General features: G+C 40.9%; 1 protein-coding gene across 1 annotated transcript in view; it reads right to left on the minus strand.

The window, feature by feature from the left end:
* Positions 1–23,666, minus strand: part of unc13a (unc-13 homolog A (C. elegans)) — a 59,226-nt gene that overhangs the window by 3,539 nt on the left and 32,021 nt on the right. Inside the window, exons 22-43 of the mRNA XM_026160077.2 lie at positions 17,504–17,667; positions 17,224–17,377; positions 16,964–17,032; positions 16,564–16,653; positions 16,034–16,168; positions 13,884–14,017; positions 13,605–13,690; positions 12,648–12,774; positions 12,436–12,532; positions 11,585–11,728; positions 11,299–11,376; positions 11,088–11,165; positions 10,829–10,917; positions 10,598–10,744; positions 9,748–9,871; positions 6,883–6,912; positions 5,751–5,807; positions 5,522–5,602; positions 4,888–5,035; positions 4,068–4,124; positions 602–694; positions 36–195 (exon numbers count right to left, since the gene is read on the minus strand). Of these exons, the coding sequence (XP_026015862.1) occupies positions 36–195; positions 602–694; positions 4,068–4,124; positions 4,888–5,035; positions 5,522–5,602; positions 5,751–5,807; positions 6,883–6,912; positions 9,748–9,871; positions 10,598–10,744; positions 10,829–10,917; positions 11,088–11,165; positions 11,299–11,376; positions 11,585–11,728; positions 12,436–12,532; positions 12,648–12,774; positions 13,605–13,690; positions 13,884–14,017; positions 16,034–16,168; positions 16,564–16,653; positions 16,964–17,032; positions 17,224–17,377; positions 17,504–17,667 (2,342 nt within the window). The remainder of the gene's footprint in view (positions 1–35; positions 196–601; positions 695–4,067; positions 4,125–4,887; positions 5,036–5,521; positions 5,603–5,750; positions 5,808–6,882; positions 6,913–9,747; positions 9,872–10,597; positions 10,745–10,828; positions 10,918–11,087; positions 11,166–11,298; positions 11,377–11,584; positions 11,729–12,435; positions 12,533–12,647; positions 12,775–13,604; positions 13,691–13,883; positions 14,018–16,033; positions 16,169–16,563; positions 16,654–16,963; positions 17,033–17,223; positions 17,378–17,503; positions 17,668–23,666) is intronic.

Here is a 23,666-nt window from a genome sequence, read left to right on the forward strand (position 1 = left end):
ATCCCTCAAATCATCGATGCACATCAACCACTTACAAAGTGAAGGTCTCGTTGTATTTGGGAGCCCAGCTGTTGTTCTTTGACTTCGTGGCGTACTTCCTCTTTTTGTCACTGAGGTGAGGGCCGATGATATAGACCTCCACAAAAGGCCGGAATATTCCCTGCGTCTGCCACCTCAGGTCATTTGCAGCGACCACTGAAACAGACAGAAAGACAGAGCTAAAGGAAGGAAAGAGAGCGGGAAGGTGTGGGTGACTGTGAGATTCGTGTGGAGAAAATGTGTGAAAAAGTGGAGCGGTAAGCGAGGGCGAGTGAACAGGAAACTCAGACAATACTGGCTCTCCCTCAGGCCTCACATTCAGTTTATGGTCAAGATAATGAAAATAGAATTGGAAGAGTATTCATTACAAAATCATATTTTTCTATGGCAGATGAAAGCTAGAGCTATATTCTGGTGCCCTGTTATGGCCATACAGTCCTGCCCGCGGGGTCTAGCAATGTTTAAATGTTAAACTATGACTTGAATGTTATTTCCAGAAATACCCTCAGATTCAGTCCCAATAAATGTGAAAACAACAAAGATACAAAATATTTTTGCTCACCTTTCACTGTGACTTTGTGCTCTCCGGTGTTCGGGTGAGTGAAAATCTCCACATGGATGGACACTTCTCCTACAGCATCGTCCACCCCAGAGCCTGACGGGACAGGACAAAGAGTAAAAGTGCCATTAATACCCTCGAGTCTCCCCATCTCCACTGTGCTAATGTCGCAGCCGCTGTGCCCTCTATTTCGAATTCTCCTCCATAATTAAATTTTAAAAAAGTTACACTTCCATTTCAGTTTCACAAAAGAAACAACGAAATGGACTCAGTTATAACCTGGTGAATATAAAGCAGAGTACTGACTATTCAAATGTTTCTTTATAAAATAATAGCGTTTAAAATAAAGCACAGAGTTCTGCTTGTGCATATGTTGTGGTCTGGAAGTGGACATTCAGACAAAGCAGCTATGAGTGGGCATATGTGTTTAATACCGGTAGTGTATAATAATAACAATAAGCCTGCAATAGCTGTATTATCTCCTTTGGTAATGCATTCTACGTTATGATTAAACCTGAGCGACTGAGAGGCAATCACTGTGGTAACTGTTGCCCACTCATAGATGCAAAGTGTCTGTTAGGATGCGGGATGGTTAGTAAGAGGCAGAGAAGAAGACAGGAGAGAAGCTGGAGAAGGTCAGCTAACGGTGTGGATCCCCCCCCCCACCGACACAGATCATGTCTGGGCATGCTCAGATGGATACACCCATTCCTTGGTAAAGTCTTTTACCCAAGCATGGTCAAGAGGAGGGCCAAGAGAGGGAGGGACCACGTGGAGGGAGAAGCAGCTCGGCCTCCCCGGCCCGTCGGTATAGGATGACAGTACTGATGCCTGACTGCTTTAATAAAGCTTTCTGCAAGAAGAGCGAATAGAAGATTTTTCATATTTTCTGCTCTTTTGTCCTTTTAATGTCTATATTTCCATTCTTGAAGAGAGATTGCTCTTATTCCTCCTTGTTTAGTTTTTTCATCATTTAATGTAAGTTTATGGATCGAGAGCGACACACACCCTCATAACTGACCGCTCAGATGTTTCCTGGTTAAAATCAGTCATTTCATTGCATTTCAATCAAACATCAAAGTCATTTAACTGTTTCATCTCTACGCTACGCCAGACCTGGGCTTGTTTGGGGTCCTTGGAGTTCTACTTTTTGCCTGAGGAAGAAGATGACAAGTCTAGATGGCTTTCACCAGGCTCTAACACCTTTGTCTGGGAGGGAGGATGATGATCTTTCCTTGTGCCGCATGTGAACAAGCGGTTTATATCCACGTACAACTCCAGAAGGATACAGTGACAGATGGACATTAATTTTCAGTGTTTTAATTAGCGTCTTCGCTCTGTCAACGGTATCTTTGTGGCGACGACCAGCAGCCTGTGTGTTTGTGTTTTTAACCAGCCGCCCACTAAACAAGGTGTCTGTGGGAGTTAGACGGCAGAGTGTTCCTGGCACGCGGCTCTCTGCATCTCTCAGGGGAGCATTATGGGATTGCTGGTTTCACTGCCAACAGGACCAAAGAGAGCAGCAGTCATCCATCTGGCCTTGTCTACTCAGTAGAGGACATCCATGAGAGATGAGAAAGAAACTTTTCTGGCTGGGAGGCAGGAAGATGTTGCCAGGAAAAAGCAGCCCCTTTCTTCGTTAACAAACACGGCAATCAGAGGCACATTTTGCACCATATTGCAAAACGTCACCAAAATAGATATTAAATCTCAGAATTGTACTTTAAATGTGCCAAAGCATCGCCTGAGTTTGCCACTTATTCACAAATGAGTTGATTATTTTAACCGCAAATATCGGCGCTCACAGCCAGCAGCACGCGAGACCGACCGTCAGCGCTGATCAAAGACTCTTTCAGCTGCGAGTAAATTCCACTGAGCTTTGGTCATTCATCCTGCTCTAATCATCCACTCTAATATGGTTGGAGAAACTACTCAGTGAAATCTGTTTGACAGGGAGTTAATTTGCTTCCTTGTTACAGTCAGGGACATCCACCAGCTGGCAGGAAGGCGAAAGATACGCTTCTTTGCTGCTTGTTTATTCAATCTCAAATAGATGATTTTCCATAAAACTTGCAAAAAGGAGCATTTGAATTATTTCCAGTCATACTTCATCAGAACTAAAAAGCTGGTGTCACCATTTTGAACAGGTAAAGGATGAGAAAGTGGGATTCAGCTCAGTCAGACAATCAAACTTGAGAACACACCAGTTCAGAGCAACACTTCAAAATCTCAACTATTCCAACAAAATTCATTTGCTAGTGTTTGTTGGTAGTGGATACCTTTCACAGTTAGGCATTAATCTGCATAAAAATCTACTTTGAATGCTTTTCTTTCCTTACACATTTCCATCTTTGGTCTCTTTCCAGAGGAAAGTGACACAACTTGACGTGTAACAGACTGCAGTGTTAACAATGTCATATTGAGCCGCTCATCTGAGATGACTGTCGGGGTGCTAGGGCTTGCGCAGCACCAGATCATCATCGTAGCATCAAATTAAACGGCGAAGCCAAGTGCACACACAAACAGCAGAATGCATATGTCTCTGTGTGAGCGTGTATGAACATACCGCATCTGAGAGCAAGTCAGACTCTTTTATTCTGATCTAAAGAGACGGAAATCAGACCACCTGACCCGATGGACTGTTTGTGATTGGCTAGATCTGTTAAGGGGAGACGAGCTGAGAACCCTTTCCCATCACCGCTTTGGGGAGGGTGGCGCTGCGTGTGGAAGCTGACTGGGTGTTTCCATCTCTGCCTGCTTTTGGATGCGATCGCAGGGTAGGGAAGGACAGAGAGCCCTCCCAGACAAACTAAGCCAACAGCCATCATCATCTTCATAATAATCCTACTCTTCCTCTTCAAGCATCTGCCATTTCAAACACAGTGGGAGGGACAGTGACACTGTAAAAAAAAGATTTCCTCCCAGTGTTTCTGGAAATAAATAATTGCTTCTACAACCTGAGGACAGACTCATCAGATTGCACACACACACACACACACACACACACACACACACACACACACACACACACACACACACACACAGCCCCCTGGCTTCTCTGGGTGACATCATGCTGCATCAGAATTCCTCCACGCTTTAATGCATTTCTATTATATTTGTCTGATGTCCGCGCATCATGCGTCGTGTCTGCTCATACATACTGTCCACGGCGTATGTATTCAGCGCAGTTCTGTACATACAGACATCAGTGTGTACGTTTCATGCATGAATGCATAAAGTTACCATTCTTGCTGTGGTGGTGGGCATGTATGTGTGTTCAAAAAGGCAGAGAGTGTGTTCAGTCTGTGCATTGCATTTGTCTGTTGGGATGAATCTGAGCAGGCAGGACAGTTTCAGGATGCACATGGGGGGGTGGGGGTGGGTGAAAAGGTGGAGGTTGCTGGGCTTTGTTCTGGAGGCTCTCTGGTGGTCCTTGGTGTCTCAGAGCCTCAGCCTGAGTGCCACATACCCTTTTCTGGGTAAACATCCTCACTAGTGGTGAATCTCACCCCCTTCCCGCCGAACACTGTCCCACAGACGGGGCAGGAGGTGGGAGTAGACAGAGAAAGGAGACACACGAAGAAATATGAGGTTTGCAGAGAGTTTCACAATTACAGAGTAGAAAACAGACCAACATGTAAAAAGCATTTTCCCTGATTTGTTGGGGAAATTGAGCTACTTCTACCAAATAAGCAGTGAAAAAACTGTGTCTTGCAACATCAAAAGCCACATGGCATTAGTTAAAAAATTCAATTTTAAATGATTATCCACTCAAAAGGCATTTCTACCAGTGCTCGGGGACTATGTGTGAGCGTCTGATGGCAGAAACGGGATGGCTGTTACACAGCTATGTGACAGGAGGACGGAGGCTGAGCAGCAGCATCAAAGAGAAGGAAAACAGAGTGGGTAGGTATTTATTTTTTCATTGCAAATAGCTGTCAGATCATCTACAGAATAGTGGCTGCAGTTCCAGAAGCTCGCTATCAGGAGACTCAGCATTTCAGGACAGTGAGAAATATTGTGCTGTTGCAGTTTCAATTTTACGCTCTACGAGGCACGTGAGATACTTTGAGCGTATAGAAACTTGGCATTTGGGAAAACCCTAACATCAACAGAGGGGGCAGCGAGAGGGGCTCCTCTGAGAGTGTGAGCGAAGAAGGAATACATTTCCCTTCCTCAGAGAATTATGTAAGATGCTGTAGGTAGTTAAGCTCATACTTAACAACTGAAGATACTGGAAGGTAAAGCAAATTCAAAGCCCCTCAGACACAGACAGATTTGTACGTTACCTTGAGCGTTCTGCGATTGGACAAAGGTCTTTATGAGTTTGTCTGTGGCCTGCGTGTAAAGGGACAGGGCGTAGTGGAGAGACTGAAGGTCAGGACTCTTCTCCAGGAATGTCTTCTTCAGACCCACACCACCAGCATGGAAATATTGCTGTCACATAAAAGGGCGGGGAAAAAAACATTTTACCAACATCTTCCGACCAGCAGCTGACTGAAGAAATAAAAGGGCACAAATAATTATAAACACAGCAGAGTGATCATCAGCGAATCCTGACATTCCCACAGTCACACATGAATCCAACACTAAACCAGTCAATACTGACAACTGCAGATAACAATTCAAAACGCTTCTATGATGTGCAAATTAGAGCCCCCGTAGAGCTTTAAACAATCGTTTTAACATTTGGTGCTATGTGGGTGCCTGTGTTATCTTGGGAAAATGCTTTGGGAGTGAAATTATGTGTTATTTTTCTTTTATTAATTCATCCTAAAGGGATAAAAAAAACCCTCATTTCCTGGTCCCAAACTCTGGGTTTTAAGACTGTACATTTATGACTTCTTGTTTCCTGAAACGCTTGCACTGATAATAAAGAGAATATTCAATGTTTAATCACAGAAAATGAAAGTGAATCTCTACCTTGATGGTGTCGAGAGCCAACTCTATCACAGCACATTGCTTGGGTGTTAGCGCTTTGGCCTCCTCACGAACCATGTGCTCCTAAAGATGCCAGCGGGAGAGGCATAAAGCAAAATGACCAATATGTCCCCCTCATATGCTCTTCCGCATATTTTCTAAGCAATTAGAGACTCAGTCCGAAGCACTGGTGCCGGGCCCAGAGCGTAAGTGTAGCAGAAACATATTGTACCTTCAGCTTGGACAGCTGTCCGAGCTCCTTGGCAGCGTTAAAGATGAGCTGAGTGCCCTGGAAGAGACAGAAAGGCAGAAGGAGGAACAAGAAAGGTAGACAAGCAGAGAGAAAGAGAGAGAGAGAGGAGCGCTGTTATTATCGTGACAAAACAACGGCGGCGGTAAATGGCTTAGTGTCACACAGAGGACAGCGACGTTTCTGACACACACATTCATAAACAGTCACTCTGAACCGCTTTACAGGTGTCACGGTACATTTTCCTTCAAGTGCTGTTATCACACTTATCTGTCTTTTAATCATTCCAAAACATTACACACAAACACTACAAGGAGAAGGGAAAGTGGTTCAGCTCGTAGTAAGGGCAGGAAAATAGACATATTTGTGCACTCAAATGCACACAGATACACTCACTCTCCCTCTCTCACACACACACACATATCTAGCAGCTATAAAGCTTCACCGTGGTGTGTGCTGGTATTTATTGGTCCAGCCTAATGCAGTACTCTTGTAAGAAGATGTATCCTAAGTACTGCTGACTGTGGTTACAAATACGGTTTTGAAAGTTTACCAAAACCAACTGTAGTTTTGTATTCTTTCAAATAATGCAATAAAAAAAGAATAGCAGAAAAGTTTCAGGAAGAGCTTTATTAGCAAATAACAGAGTGCATTTCTGAAACTGTGGGGAAGCAACAGGGAAGAATAATCCAGCATCCCTCCACTGCTACTCTAAGCTAAACTGTCAGTCGTGCAGATAGATGTGCCTTTGGTTGCAGGGGCTGCTGTGATGAATATACTTTTTTACCCTGCAAGCTTGGCTTCCCTTTGATTTGGCTGTGAAGCTAAACCACACTCTGTTGTCTTTTTGTTTTTTTGCACATAGCCAGCCAGGTCTGAGTCAAATTAAGTGACTGCTGAACACACTGACTTTCTGTGTTTAAGTCACAAATGTCTACATCCAATAGAGGTATGTTTACAGCACACTATAAAAAGCACTATGTAGATAGTGAAAAAAAAACAATATTTCCACTGCTTTGTTTGACTGGGAGCTGAGGGAGAGAGACATAGACATGGAGAGAAGACGTGGAGGAGAGAGACAAGACACATTGATCTAAAGGGGTTTAGTCCTTACATCGCTGTGAGAAGCACTCTTCAGCCTCCCCTGGAAAGAGAGCATGTGGTTAATACTTCAAGCAGTGGCCAGTCCCTGCTGTCTGACTTCACGCTCACTGGCTGCATAAGAGCGTGCAATCAAAAGCTCAGACGTTGCTTTAAAAATGTTAACGAATGTTGGAAAAACCCTCGTCAGTTTTTTCAGTTTATTTCTTTTTTTGATCGATTGCCAATCCAACATTATGAGAGTAAATGCTTTGACTGCACTCTGTTCACTTATGATCATTGCAGAGATATTGTTTGCATGTGGTCTGATATTTCAGCCAGGCCACTCGTAACCTGTTTGCATGCAATCCAAAGCAAAAACAGTGCCAGGAAGCATGAAAAAAGGAAAAATCTAAATGTATCTTAGCACGTAATAGTTTCCATTAAAGAAATGTAATATAACATCTTGGTCAAAGTTAAAATAAAAATTTTACCTAGGGGAAACATATGCATACTCTCTTTACTGCTCAATAAGAAATTCATTTTCTGGCTATCAATCACAGCACACGAACATTTTACCTGCATGAAAAATACAGGGCGCTCAGTCACGTGAACAAGACTAAAATTGGGCTTATCATGAAAGAAATCGTTTTACAATATTTAGATTTATGCACAAATTAAACAGGATGGTGCTAGTGAGTTTTAGGTGTGATGGCAGGCCGATAGTTTTACCAGTTTCTTAGTGGAATCACTGAAAGATAATATTTTCAATAATTATGCAGCATTAAAGCTCTGTGCAGTAACTTCCATCCAAAGAACAATTTTAGAGTCTGCATCTTTATGATGTTAAACCAGCTTCTCTTAAATAATTTATTGGAAGTTACCAGAGATCAGAATGAATAACTTGACATTAAAATAAATGTTTTCATACATCTTTAGGTTGTCAGCATCAGAAAGTGAAATATTTGGTCCTAAGACATTAAGAAAACAAACCGTGTACCTCGTTTGCACAACCTAAACCCAAGAAATAGCATCGAGACTATTTATAAAAACACAATGACAGTAATTATAGCAACAACAGAACACGAAACCAAACCAGAAGAGACCAACAGGACAGGTCCGCAGAGACATACAGTGCACTACAGTGTCGTACAGGATACTGAGAGAAGACTGCAGTGTTGAAATAGATCAGATGCAAGCAACAAACCCACAGTAGGGGGTAGGAAGGCAGGACACAGTTCAAACAGGTAGGAAAGGTGGGGACAGTGGGGTGAGAGGATTGGAAAGGGCGGAAAAGGGGTGCTGGAGTTTGGTCGGGACAGTAGATACCAAGCTACCGAGAGATCAGTCACCTCACCGGGGTCCCCATAAAAGGGCGCAATGCATGAGAAGAAACAAGCCAAACCCAGGCACAACAGAGGAGAGGAGTACCATTTCCTGTTTGAGGAGAGCGTTCATGAAGAAGAGACAGCAGAAAAGGGAGAGGGGGCTAATCGGTGAAGATTGCTGAGGGGTGGGGTGGGACCTATTAGAACTAGTTAGGAATGCACCATGCTCCTGTCTTCTCAAACGAGAGACAGACTTGGAGGAGAGAAGAGAAAAGAGGAGACATGAGACAGATCAAAGAGGTGAGGTCGTGAGAAGGCAGACGGTGTGATGTGGGGTAAAAACAGGGGAAGATCGCAGCCACATATAGCAGAGAAATTGACCACCGTGGACTGACAGACAGACAAACACACAGGAGTGCTGTACTTACAATCATCTGTGGAGGGAGAGCGGTGGGAGCAGGATGTAATAGTAATCACAACAACAACAACCAGAGAGAAGGGTCAGTCAAGCTGCAAAGAGCCCCACATCAATCAAAATCACAAGTTTGGGCCCCAGGCCTGGAGGGACGTGGAGCAACTGACACCTGTTTAGAGCCTGGACTAAGCACAGGTAGAGAACTGAGCAGGTAGCCATAACACCTAAGCTAACTCGTTACAGCATCAACTCTTTGCTCATAAAGCAAATACGAGGTTTAACTTTCAGCAGCTTCACATGAAGAGTGTCGCTGTGGGTGTGATCGTGCAGCTTTGGCGCACATTAAACTCTGCGTCCTGTGACTGAAGGTCACAGTAGCCACAGATTATCACTTTATTATCAGTGATATGAGGCTCTTTAGTTAATAACCAAACAGAAATAACACATATACCAAAAACAAACAAAAGAAGAGCGGCTGCTTTCCAAAATGTATCATTCTTTTCAGAAGTGGGTCGGATCCTTTAGGCTAACATTTTTATGCAACTCTGATGTGAGTTACTCATAAATCAGGAATCTCTCCAAACAACTGACATACTGGAGAGCAGCCATGAGCTGGTGCAGGAATGATATGGTGCAGTCCTTTTTTTTCTTTTGCTTTTTAAGGGTTTCGTCTGGATTGTTTGGATGAACGAAGGCACCTGCAGGGCAATGCTGCATATACTGCGTGTAGGGGGGGTGAGCAGAGGGTAGGATGTAGATGTGATGCAAAAACTGTTTGATCTTTTGCTTAGGCATGGGCCACACAAAATGTCTGCATTTGTTTTCCCTTCTCTCGTTCTCCACCTCCTTCTTCTTTCTTTCTGTCCTTTGATGTTGCCTTGGCAGTAACAGGTGTAAGTAGAACATACTTGTGCACGTGTAGGCCTTATATACTGCGGGGGTCACCATATGAACATGTAATATCTTCATTTATGTTGCTATAAACATCCGCAAGGACTTCAAATAATCATTAAACATTTTGTAAAGAGATGATAGCGATGGATATGTGTACATGTCTCTTTCGTCTACACAAATTAGCCAAGAAAACATCTCTAAATATGTCTATTTTGTGTGTTTGTATGTTCTTTTGTGCATTTATACTTCTATGCGCTCTTACCGTTTGGTCTGTGAGCGGTGGCAGAACGATGGTCTTCTCCATGGTGTTCATCACCAGCTTCCACAGCTCCTTCAACACACGTTTCAGCACAGTCTTTTCACAGATCTTAGCAAACAAAGTCAGGCTGGCAGGAGGAGGGAGAGACACAAGTAAGAAAGAGAAGTAAGTATTAAGCAGCAGAGGGGAAAAGACACAGTCTACCTGAAGAAAAATCGGATCATCAAAAGAAAAAGAGGTAATATGAAAAAGAGAAATACCTTCATGAGGGAAAAAACGCTCAGAAAAGCAGAAAATTTGGGGAAATTTCAATATTTTTCATTCATTCACAGGCAAATAACGTTTCCAAGTCATTCCTACAAAAACAAGGGTGGTTGTGGCATCCTATTATTGCACCACAGTTAAATTCAGTGAACTCTTAAGAAACCGTTAATTCATAAATGTTTGTAAAGACAGCGTGCACGGCTAGGTGATGGATTGTACACTGTACACCTGTGGGAATGGGACTGAAAACACCCAAATTCAAAGATTAAAAGATACGGACTAATACTTTTATCCATATATCGTATAACCACAACCAACAAAGCCAAAGATTCAAACCATCACATCAGTGTATTCACTGGTAATCCCTGAAAGATGAAAGCTCAGTCTCCAGAGTGTTTTAAAGGTCAGTTTTTTTCTACTCTTTCATCTTGATTATGTTATTGTGCAGGAATTTCTCCAGCTCTAGCCACGAGCATCGTTGCCCTACCCACCTACTGTTCAAATCTTCTATCTACAAGTCAATCAGGCAGTCAGTCAGAAGAAACTTGCTTCCAAATAGGGAATCATTTTAAGCTAAAGATTGGCTCACTTGCTGTCCAGGAACTCCATGATTGGCTGCAGGACATTGTCAGCATCCTGGGCCACGCTGCTGGCATTTCCCACATTTGAGGTTCCCTTAACCTGAGCCAAGATGTCTCCCATCTGCTTAACATTTTCCTCAATATGAGGCTGGAAACTACAGAGGATGAAAGGGAGAAGGTTTAAGAGACTGCATCTGTAGCGTTCATTTGGATATGAATATGTGTGAGCGTGTTCCCACCTGACAGCAAAGACCCTGCTGAGATCATCCATGACATTGTTGAGTTTGACTTGCAGGTCTTTCAGGATATCACTAGCTTCAACACACAGCTAAAATGCCACAATAAAAACACACAAACTCACTCAGCTGTTTGGGTTGACTGGCGGCTGTGTGATAGGATAATAATAACACATGGCTGATATACTAGCATTAGGAACTATGTCTGAATAATTAAACAGTCTAAGTTTTGGCTGTTTGCGAGTGGAGAAGAGTCGCTCACATCTTTTCCACCCATGGCTTCAAACATCTTCTCCAGCTGCACCCTCAGCTGCTGGATGTTGTTGATCAGGATGCAGGGCTAGAAAGAAGCGGACACATGCGCATGTTTTTATGTTTATTCCAAAAGTTGGCTTTCGGTTTTTGGCAAACAGAATAAAATGAGACCATCTGTGGAAAAACCACATTGGGTCATTATGTCTTTGGCCACTCACCACTTTCTCCATGGTGACATAGTTGGCAAACAGCTTTGATATGATGTCAGCATAGGACAGAAGCACATTGCTGATGGTCTGGAGAAGAAAACAACAAAGGAAATATTTTTTTCTGCTCTTGTGTAAAGTGTCCTTGGGTTTCTTAAAGGGCGCTATACAAATCAAAGTTCTTATTATTATTACTGTTATTATAAAAAATGTTTTAACATGTACAGAAAAAAAATTGAAGACCTCGGTCTTGCATTTTTATTTTGTAACCTGCAAATGACATTTTCACTGCACCTACCTTGGCGAAGCGCTTCATGTAGTGTCCTACAATCTGCGGATCTGGGCACTCTAACTTCCTGATGATCTCAAAGCTCTGGTTGAGCTGGGAAAAGACATCCACAACTGAACAGGAGAACAGAGCATGCTCCGATGTGACCTGGAACTGCAGGGCAGAAAAGATACGCGGGAAGATTAAAAACTGGGGAAAATTAAAGGAGAAAAAGTCACAAGAAGGGGATGAGTAAGGTTGCAGGTGAGATTGTGTGCCCGTCTAAGACCATACAGACAGACCATTAGATGCGTTATTAAACTGGACCTTTGATATATTTCACTGCCTGTACAGAGACTCTGACCTCTCAGAGCCAGCCGTACAGACAGTTAGACAGCCATCCAGTGACAGGTGGGAGCTCCTGTCTGTCTCCTTGTAATTGGCTGCTGGTTACCGCCTGGTCCTTAATTGGCTAGAGGTGAGTAGGTGCTACTCCAGGGAGTCAGGGTAATGAGTTGAGGACAGCTTTTCTGCAGTCAAACCTTTGGAATAAGGCCATTAATTTACAATGTCCTGCTGTAACAGAATCATCTTTGGCTTTAAGCATATGCAAGTCACGGGCACTCTTTTTGAAAACTTCCCAAGAATCTGCACTGCTGAGTCCATGCTTTCTATTTCAGTCTTTGAAGAATGCTGGGGAGACAGGAGAACGTGTGGGAGGCGGGGCGGGAGTGGGGAAGAAACTTTGGATGATAACTCTGAGTGTGGCAGAGGAAGTACAAAGGATGGATTACAATAATTCTGCTTGAATAACAACAGCGACTCAGCGCTTCAAGAGGGCTGAAGGAGAGATAAGGAGGAAGGGAGCTGGAAACGTTTACCCCATCTTTTTTGTCTCTTTCCAAAGCACCGTGCAGAAAGTCACGAGACACTTCTTCGTTTTCATCCAGCCACTGGATGACAAATGGCTCAAACCACCTACGGGGAGCAACAATTTAGATATTTGCAAACTAAATTCGAGCATTTCAAAAATATATTCTATAATTCTTTTTCACCGGATGCGTCTGTTTCTACAAAACAAGATGCTACTCACGCAGGATATTCAGGCACTCTGCTCTTGAAGAAGGGCAGGTCCTTGCAGTACTCGTTGTACAGCCACTTGACCTTGAAGTGCAGGTTCATGTAATCTGCACTCTTGCACAGGCGGTTTTTTTCATGCTCTGTGAAAAGGAGAAAACACGTATTTCCAGGACTGTTTAGGCGGCCAGCATTTCCTGCAGGTCTGTTATGCACAGAGAAACTGAAAAACTGACACTTTACAGATCATTTTATAGAATAAATAGTTTTAAAATACACAAACATGATTCCAGTCATGCTTGGATAGAGCCAAATCCTCTTTTTGTCTTATCAGAAACTTTATTTTTATGCATAAATACTTTTTTAAAATATCAGATAAAAAATATGCATGCTAGAAATCAGAATATGCATATCACAAGATCTACCAAAATTAATATATTTTGCTTCATTGTTTGAAAAAAAATGAGATCTTTGCTCTCAGCAGCGGTACTGGAAGATTTGAATCAGGCAGGCAGTTAGTCAGCAAGAACAGCTGCTTGTCATGGAGCACACATTCAGTGTGTGTGTGTGTGTGTGTGTGTGTGTGTGTGTGTGTGTGCGCGTATGTGTTTTAATGATTAAAATGGTTTTTTGTTTTTGGAGGATGTAGATAGCCACGAGTAGAATAACTGGATCATTTTATTGCTAATACAAAAACAAAACTTGCGTATAATGTTTGTATGACTGTAACATTCAAGAGAGTTTAATATAATAGGTGGCTTTTTAATATCCATTTGTATATACTGAGTGGGAGTCCAGCTATGGCCAATAACCAGTGTGCTGAACTACCAGCAGCCGATAGTTAAACAAAAGCACAGACGTTTAATTAAATTCTCTGAATATTAACTGAATTCTTTTCTTTTCTGTGTTTTTGTATGCTCGCTACTTTTAAGACTACAGCACAATACTAACTGTATTATCGGTTTTTACTCACCTTCCATTGCATACTTCATATCCTGAGCAAATAAGTTCCACATAACTTCCGCGCTGATTTTACCCACATTGAGCTCCTGAGGGAATCTGGATGCAGAAGGAGAACATGTAACCGGGAAAGCTGACGAGAGCCTCAGAGTGCAGTTTTAATGGCACTATGAGAAACTGTGGATAACTACATAACATTAAAATGTCATTAAACCCATTCTGTTTAAATTTGTACAAGGAAACAAAGCAAACACAAAGGTAGAACGGCCGTGTAGAAAACTTAGAGACATACTGATTTAGGCAAGGAGTGTAAGAGTTCTTGTCTTCCTCAATGATTGAGACGATAAGTGTGATAAACTTGGACCAGAAGTCGAGGTTTTTGATGCTGGGTCCTTGCTCCTCTGGGGGCACAGCACCCTGCTTGGCCTGGGAAAGCAACAACATGAGTGGCGTTATAATGACTCATGACAATGGCTTTCTGAGGTTTACCTGCTATTATTGCCCCTTTTGGCTGAAAAATCTGCACATAAGTGAATTTTGATCAGTGAAACGGTTTTTAAAGCCGTACAACAGGATGTCCAGAGTCGTGTAATTGTGTAATCTTAATGTGAATTTTACCAATAATATTTCTGTCGTCTGCAACGGGGAGACGTTTTTGGAGGGAAATCTCGACTGCGTTGTTAACTCAACAACTCATACATATTAAACACTTGCTGCTCAAACAGCTTTAAACAGACTGCGAATGTCAACTGTCTGGTCGACTTCTTTGAAACAGCTGAAGATGTGCTGAGAAAAAACAAAACAAAACACTGAGCTGGCTGCTGCAGGGTTTGAAGAGTGAAGAATGATCTTGCAGAGATTTCAACAAAATATAGCAAAGTCCCTCAGGACGAAATGTTTTATTCAAAGAGAAAAAAATGCTTATTTGAAATTCACGGGGAAGTCAGAATTGGGCTTGGTGCTTTAATGAGGGCTCAAAGCAAGTTCTAGAAATCGCTGTTGGAATCGGCTACAGGAGTGACGGATGGAAGAGCCTGGCTTCACCAGACTAAGACACGGACTTACCGCGCACACACACACACACACACACACACACACACACACACACACATACAAACCAACAACACACAAGTGTCTACATATGGAATGAGGACAAAACTGAAATCCTTTCTGTATTAGAAATGTAAAAATGTAAATATTATTCTCTTTGTAGTGATGACTTCTGGGTAAAACCGCTGATTTTGATCACTAAAGTTGTACTTCCACCTGTAATTCAATCAGCTGATGAGTTTCTAAAACTTTAAGCTTTTTCCCCTGGTTTGACTTTACTTTGTTTTCACATAAAGAAAACTCCAAACGAAGCAAAACGTGTCTTTTTTATACAAACCGCATGAGAAAGTTCAGTCTGCTTGTTGGCCAGATGTGCAAGAGGAACAATAGCAAAAGCAGGTAGAAGACACAGTATTCTGAGCTACAGGATAACTTTGCAATGTCACTTCTTCCAATTCTTTAAAGTTTGTGTACTCTGCAGGCTTATGGTACTCTGCTACATCCCAGGAAGCAAAGCATGCCTGGCTATCAGAAGGCAAACGCCCAGCATATATTCAGTGGTTGGGTCAGATCATATTCCCACCATAAACGAATCAGTCTGAAGTTCATTTGGAACTGGATCGAGACCGCCTCCTCGAATGCGTCTGTGGTAGATTCACTGCAAGTGCAATTACCCTGCTCGTGTCTGCAGAAGCGAACCGCACCAAGACGGAAAATGAACCAGAATTCAATTTAAGCAGACTTAATGGTGCAGGTGTGAAGGCGCTGAGATTGTGGTTGGGCTGTCATTATTCCCGGCATTTTGCTTAAGGGAAACTGAACCGGACAGAAGTTAAATGTAAGCAAAACGATCATCAGTCACTGGAAATCTACAGCAAAAATTCCAAAGGAAACCTCAATGCCTTTTGCCACTGAATGAAATATACCAAGTTTATGTGTTTTGCTTGGTAACGACCAGAAGCTCAGAACGATATCAACTAAAAACAGATCTAGTTTGTCCAAAACCAAACATGAACCAAGGAAAAAATGGACTAAACAAATAAACTAAATAAACAAATCATAATTCAGCACTTTTTTTTCTATAATTTGCCGTAAGCAAATTATAGAAGACTGTTGATGTACCTTTAAGTAAATAAAAAATGAACAAATGCAGATACCATCACCATCACACCTGAACATCTGCACTTTTCTAACTGTTTGATTCTGTATGTTCTGAAGTCCAGTACATGTACGCATGCATGGTGTGCTAACAAGGCTTTACTTTTTTGTACTTTATTATGTTTATGCCAAAAAATATCAATTCAAAGTTGATTTTTTTGACAAAGATGGAAAAAGAAAAACATTCACTAACACACACACGCAGACATTCAGCCCATCACTGCTGCTTCTTACCGGGTCTGCCTGATACTCGCGACTGTAGAGCTCATGGCAGTTATTAAAGATGTATTCATAGGTGGAGTTGAGACAGGCTTTGACACAGTCCTTCACTACCTGACTGGCTCTGGGTGGCGACTGGAGCTCTTGGACCTAAACGCAGGCACAAAAATCAGACATGCAGTGACTGGATCATTCATTTGAGCTCACATTTGAAATGATGAATTTATTACAGCTGCAGAATATAGTTAAAGTTTGGCAACAGTGCTCTCCCAAATATGCAACATAGAAGACTGGAGTAGTGAAAATAAAAATCTCCCTGGAGCCTTCATGTGGGAGGTGGGAGAGTTGAAAGATCAGGCAGTGATGCAGGGCAGCAGCACTGACACGTCAGGGGGAAAAATGGGATATTCTGCAGCTTAAATAGACAATGTGAAGAAAGCAGAGTTGGTTTGCAGAATTCTCTCCATTTCTGCTTCTGAAGAAAACCCTTAAATCCAACTCAGCACCAAGCTTTAGGATAAAAATGGAAGAGAAAGAGACTATACCTTCATTCTGAAGAAGGTTATACTGGTGAGCAGATCCACTGTGGACTTGAGGTCCTGCAGTCTCTCAGGACTGCTGGCCGGGAAGTTGTTCTGCAATCGGGCCAAAAAAAGGAAAGAAATCAGAAACGGCGAGCCACAGTACATGAATTCACATCTGTGCTTGTCCAGTTTTTTGCATCTGTGGGCACGATCCAGCATGGTCAATCTTCACTGGCAGCAAGCCCTGTTCTGACTGTGTGGGCGTACATGCTTTCCCCAACGTGTCTGTGCACGTTTCCGATGAACTGTCAATCTAATTAACACATTTGCCTCCTCAAATTGCTTCTGATAAAGAGAGACGTGCAAGGACGCAGAGAATCATTAGTTATAAGCCAGAAGAAATTATAAAAGAGTAACTTACCCGGTACATGGACAGGTCGATCCTCAGAGAGTTATGAAGCTGATCGAGGAGCTTGACAAATCGCTCTTTCTGTGGGTAATAAAAGAAATGTGCTAATAGATTCTGTGATTAAACATAATGAAGATAAAGAGGACACGACAAAGGGAAATAACAGAGAAACTATGCCATTGCGATAGTTAGGGGAAAATTAGTATATAAAACTATTTAATTAATAAAAGTATGACATCTAACTTTATCGATCCAGCTAAATGTTGACTCACCCCAAAATTAGAAGCAGCAAAGCGGTCAGAGGCAGAGACATTGTTGGTTGCCTGGGTGGTGTGGGCGTAGTAGGCATTGATGTTTGCCAGCAGGGTACTCATCACTGCAGGCACACCTGGGCACATGTACTTAGATGACAAGCAGGCAAAATGGCTGGAAATGAGAGGAGGACAGGCAAATGTTAGATTTTTATCTAAACAATCTACGATGCGCCTGAACACATGGGTCTTTCTTATTAACGGTGACGTTCTGGAGTCGGGCAGTCAGCCGGGAACCTACGTCATAGCCTGGTAGATGGACTCGACTCCATAACGCATGGCAAACTCATCTACGATTTCCTGGGGAGTTTCCTCAAAGTACACTTTCCATGCATCATCCCCTTTGGCGTCAGGAATCTTCACCACACCATTATTCTGGATGTCCGTCACATAATGGAAGAGATTCTAAGGAAAAGAAAGCAGAAGGTGGCGTGAGTGAAATAAAAGAGAAAAAAGGCTTGAAAAAATTCAAACAGTTATCACTCGTTTGTAAACAGTTCAGCCATTAAGACAGAGCGCGCTATAACCTCACAAGCTGTTGTGTCTGTTGGCTCTGCTGCATAAAGAGCCATAAACCCACATTATGAGGCCAACACAAGGTGCTGTCTCATCCATAAAACCTTACACCACTGTAAAATATTCTGAGTGGGTTTATAGGCACTTGAGAGGCAATAACAGTGCCCATTTGTCAGTTAAGGTCAGCTAATGTGTTGTGAGTAATGGACTGAGTAATGACTCCATACAAAGTTGGGACTGGTCTACAATCAATCAGCAGAATTTTCTGCACGAACCCAGAGCAGAAACGTGTGTGTGTGATGCCTCTATCTTTGCCTTTATCCAGAGTACTAACTCAAGTTTAATGGGTCAGTTATGAAAGTGAACATCAGTCAAGCAAATTAACTAGTTTAGCTTGGCTCATTTAAGACAGCTTCACACACACATATTCATAAACGCAGGCCGCGAAAACAACATTACACACTTATAACTAGGGCTGCCACAAACGATTATTTTGATAGTCGACTAGTCACCGATTATTTATGCAATTAGTCGACTAATCAGATCATCATCCACTGGACGTAAAACTACAGCTTATTGCACCAGCAGCATCTGCTCTTATATAACTATCATTAGCTTACAGCTTTAAGCTTTTAAGGTGCTAACTAAAAATAAAGACAAGATGATAGTTTATTCAATTTTAATGAAATATGCAGATTGTTTTGGTAAAGTTTAATAAACTCCTTGCTATCTGAAATATAACAGGACACCGGAGTATATTCTCCAGCATCTCACACTTCTGATAATCAGCTGTCTGCTTGACGTTTATTCAGCTGTGTAAAAACTATAACTTTAATCACTTGTGTCAAGCCAGCCTCCAATTCGAGACTTGCAGTCAAGCCAGCCTCCAGTTGATTTTACGTTCCCTGTGTATTCAAAGTATTACGGGAATGGATGTGGAAACCGGATTTCAAAATAAAAGCCAACTTCGAGTGAATTAACAGATATGTTAAGAACATAATAACATATAATTTAGGCTTTTTTTTTTTTTTAGAAACTCTAATATTACATCTACATGACACAGCCTTGTACCCTAATTGTGCCCTGTCACTATCAAGGCCATCTTATTTTGGATTTCAAAGTAAAAGCCCTGTGAATCTTCATTTTTGAACTACTCTTTCAATGAATTCATAATGCTCTTAAAAGCAAAAGTCGTATTTCCAAATACTATTTGAACTTTGTATCAACACTTTCCAACCGCAGTCTTTTTCACAGTAATACCATATCAAATAAATTCTTTCTGATTTTGCTTTTCATAGTAATGGCCCTTTGAAATTGCCGATATTTGACTTAATCTCCTAACGATTCAAAATGCTCTAAAATGAAAAATTCTTGTTTCCACAGGGTAATTCCACTTTAGATCAACAGTATACAACCCCGCAGTGATACCATATCAATATCAAGTCATTCTGATTTTGCTTTCAAAAATAAAAGCCTTTTCAAATTGTCCATAATTGACCTACCTTTCAGTGATTTCAAAATGCTCTAAAATGGAAAATTCCTGTTTCCACAGGGTAATTCCACTTTAGATCAACAGTATACAACCTCACGATGTTACCATATCAATATCAAGACATTCTGATTTTGCTTTCAAAAATAAAAGCCCTTTCAAATTGTCCATAATTGACCTAACTTTCAGTGATTTCAAAATGCTCTAAAATGAAAAATTCCTGTTTCCACAGGGTAATTCCACCTTAGATCAACAGTATACAGCCCCACAGTGACACCATATCAATATCAAGTCATTCTGATTATGCCTTCCAAAATAAAAGACTTTTCAAATTGTCCATAGTTGACCTACCTTTCAGTGATTTCAAAATGCTGTAAAATGGAAAATTCCTGTTTCCACAGGGTAATTCCACTTTAGATCAACAGTATACAACCCCACGGTGATACCATATCAATATCAAGTCATTCTGATTTTGCTTTCAAAAATAAAAGCCTTTTCAAATTGTCCATAATTGACCTAACTTTCAGTGATTTCAAAATGCTCTTAAATAGAATTTTGCTGTTTCCACAGGGTAATTCCACTTTAGATCAACAGTATACAACCTCACAGTGATACCATATCAATATCAAGTCATTCTGATTTTGCTTTTCATAGTAATGGCCCTTTGAAATTGCCGATATTTGACTTAATCTTCTAACGATTCAAAATGCTCTAAAATGAAAAATTCTTGTTTCCACAGGGTAATTCCACCTTAGATCAACAGTATACAACCCCACAGTGATACCATATCAATATCAAGTCATTCTGATTTTGTTTTCAAAAATAAAAGCCCTTTCAAATTGTCCACAATTGACCTAACTTTCAGTGATTTCAAAATGCTCTAAAATGGAAAATTCCTGTTTCCACAGGATAATTCCACTCTGTATTTACAGTATACAGCCCCACAGTGATACCATATCAATATCAAGTCATTCTGATTTTGCTTTCAAAAATAAAAGACTTTTCAAATTGTCCATAATTGACCTAACTTTCAGTGATTTCAAAATGCTCTAAAATGGAAAATTCCTGTTTCCACAGGATAATTCCACTCTGTATTTACAGTATACAGCCCCACAGTGATACCATATCAATATCAAGTCATTCTGATTTTGCTTTCAAAAATAAAAGCCTTTTCAAATTGTCCATTATTGACCTACCTTTCAGTGATTTCAAAATGCTCTAAAATGGAAAATTCCTGTTTCCACAGGGTAATTCCACTTTAGATCAACAGTATACAACCCCACAGTGACACCATATCAATATCAAGTCATTCTGATTATGCCTTCCAAAATAAATGCCCTTTCAAATTGAGCATATATACGACCTACTTTTTTAACGATTTCAAAATGTTCTTAAAAAGAATTTTGTTGTTTCCACAGGATAATTTCACTTTAGGTCAACAGTATACAACCTCACGATGTTACCATATCAATTTCAAGTAATTCTGATTATGCCTTCCAAAATAATGGCCTGTTGAAAATGCCCATAATTGACCTAACTTTCAGTGATTTCGGAATGCTCTAAAAAGGAAATTTTCTGTTTCCACAGAATAATTTCACTTTAAATCAACAGTATACAACCCCACAGAGATACGATGTTAAGATCAAGTCACTCTGATTTTGCCTTCCAAAATAAAAGTATTTTCAAATTGCCCGTAGACAACCTACTCGTTTAACGATTTCAAAATGCTCTTAAATTGAAAGATGCTGTTTCCACAGGATAATTCCACTTTAGATCAACAGTATCCAACCCGACAGTAAAACCATGTAAATTTCATGTTGGTCTGATTTCGCCTTTCAAATTAATGGCCCGTCGAATTTGTCCATATGTGATATACTCTTTCAATTATTTCAGAATGTTTTAAAAATGAAAATTGCTGTTTCAACACATATTGGGTTTTCATTTTGAAAAGCAAAATCAGACTCAATTGATTATGACAGAATTGAATCATAAAGATGATGTAAAAGGAAGCTGAAATTGCCACTAGGTTGTAATTGATAGTAAGTTTATATTTTAAGTCTGTGGAAAGATGTCATGGTTGGTTTGCAAGCTGTTTTGTAATTTCTTTATTTAGAATGACATCTTTCCACAGACTTAAAATATAAACGTACTATCAATTACAACCTAGTGGCAATTTCAGCTTCCTTTTACATCATCTTTATGATTCAATTCTGTCATAATCAATTGAGTCTGATTTTGCTTTTCAAAATGAAAACCCAATATGTGTTGAAACAGCAATTTTCATTTTTAAAACATTCTGAAATAATTGAAAGAGTATATCACATATGGACAAATTCGACGGGCCATTAATTTGAAAGGCGAAATCAGACCAACATGAAATTTACATGGTTTTACTGTCGGGTTGGATACTGTTGATCTAAAGTGGAATTATCCTGTGGAAACAGCATCTTTCAATTTAAGAGCATTTTGAAATCGTTAAACGAGTAGGTCGTCTATGGGCAATTTGAAAATACTTTTATTTTGGAAGGCAAAATCAGAGTGACTTGATCTTAACATCGTATCTCTGTGGGGTTGTATACTGTTGATTTAAAGTGAAATTATTCTGTGGAAATAGAAAATTTCCTTTTTAGAGCATTCCGAAATCACTGAAAGTTAGGTAAGTTATTGGCATTTTCAACAGGCCATTATTTTGGAAGGCAAAATCAGAATGACTTGAAATTGAAGTAGTACCATGGTGTGGATGTACACTTTTGATCTAACATGGATTCATCCTGTGGAAAGAGCAAGTTTCATTTTTAGAGCGTTCTGAATTCTTTAAAAGAGTAGGTCGTATATCGGCAATTTGAAAAGTCTTTTATTTTGGAAGGCAACATCAGACTGATTTGATATTGATATGGTATCACTGTGGGGTTGGATACTATTGATCTAAAGTGGAATTATGCTGTGGAAACAGCAATTTTCCATCTTAGAGCATTTTGAATTCGCTCCAAGAGTAAGTCATATATGGGCAAATTGAAAAAGCTTTTATTTTGAAAAGCAAAATCAGAATGACTTGAAATTGACATGGTAACATCGTGAGGTTGTATACTGTTGACCTAAAGTGAAATTATCCTGTGGAAACAGCAATTTTCACTTTTAGAGCATTTTGAAATCTTTAAAAGAGTAGGTCGTATCTTGGCAATTTGAAAAGTCTTTTATTTTGGAAGGCATAATCAGAATGACTTGATATTGATATGGTATCACTGTGGGGCTGTATACTGTTGATCTAAGGTGGAATTACCCTGTGGAAACAGGAATTTTCCATTTTAGAGCATTTTGAAATTGTTCCAGGATCAAGTCAGATATGGGCATTTTGAAAATGCTTTTATTTTTGAAAGCAAAATCAGAATGACTTGATATTGATGTGGTAACATTGTCAGGTTGTATACTGTTGATCTAAAGTGAAATTATCCTGTGGAAACAGCAATTTTCACTTTTAGAGCATTTTGAAATCTTTAAAAGAGTAGGTCGTATCTTGGCAATTTGAAAAGTCTTTTATTTTGGAAGGCATAATCAGAATGACTTGATATTGATATGGTAACATCGTGAGGTTGTATACTGTTGACCTAAAGTGAAATTTTCCTATGGAAACAGCAAAATTCTTTTTTAAGAACATTTTGAAATCGTTAAAAAAGTAGGTCGTGGGAGTTCCGGTGAATATGGTAGGCTAGAAGACGTGCTTTCACTGTGCTCCCGCTCCCACCTGTACTTATCACAGTGTAATGCGCACTACTGTCTATATTTTTACCTAAACTAGTGACTGAGAGCTTTGGGAATACTCAGCAGTCCTAAATACGCTTTTTGGAAGTTAAATAATGTCGAAGCAGACGAAGATACAATCTCGAAAGACCACGGCCGTCGTGATGAACAATGCTAGCCAAACTGACATGCTAGTAGCAATGGGCGACCAGCCCTCGCCCCCGGTGGACACCGCAACTCTCGTCCGTGAGGTGACCGATAGCATCAGTGAGGTAATTGACCAAAAACTGTCTGCACTGTCGGGGACACTGGAGAAAATTTCGTCCTCGCTGGAAAACGTCTCCAAACGCGTCACGGAGGCAGAGCAGAGAATCTCAGATATGGAAGATGGGGTGACTGACCTCGCGGGGAGGCTGGCTGAAGCGGAGGGGAGGATTAAGGTTATGGCAAAAGGTTTGGACGACTTAGAGAACCGCAGCAGGCGCGACAATATTCGCATCATTAACCTGAAAGAAGGTGCGGAGGGTGAGAGCCCTACTCAGTTTTTTGAGGCTTGGCTGCCTGCCACACTCGGGCTGAGACACAGCTCCGCGGGTAAAGCCCGCATTAAAGTTGACCGCGCACACCGGGGCCTCGGCCCGCGGGGTGCTCACCCCAGGCC

The sequence above is a fragment of the Astatotilapia calliptera genome, chromosome 23, assembly GCF_964374335.1.
Source record: "Astatotilapia calliptera chromosome 23, fAstCal68.1, whole genome shotgun sequence".
Taxonomy (NCBI): Eukaryota; Metazoa; Chordata; class Actinopteri; order Cichliformes; family Cichlidae; genus Astatotilapia; species Astatotilapia calliptera.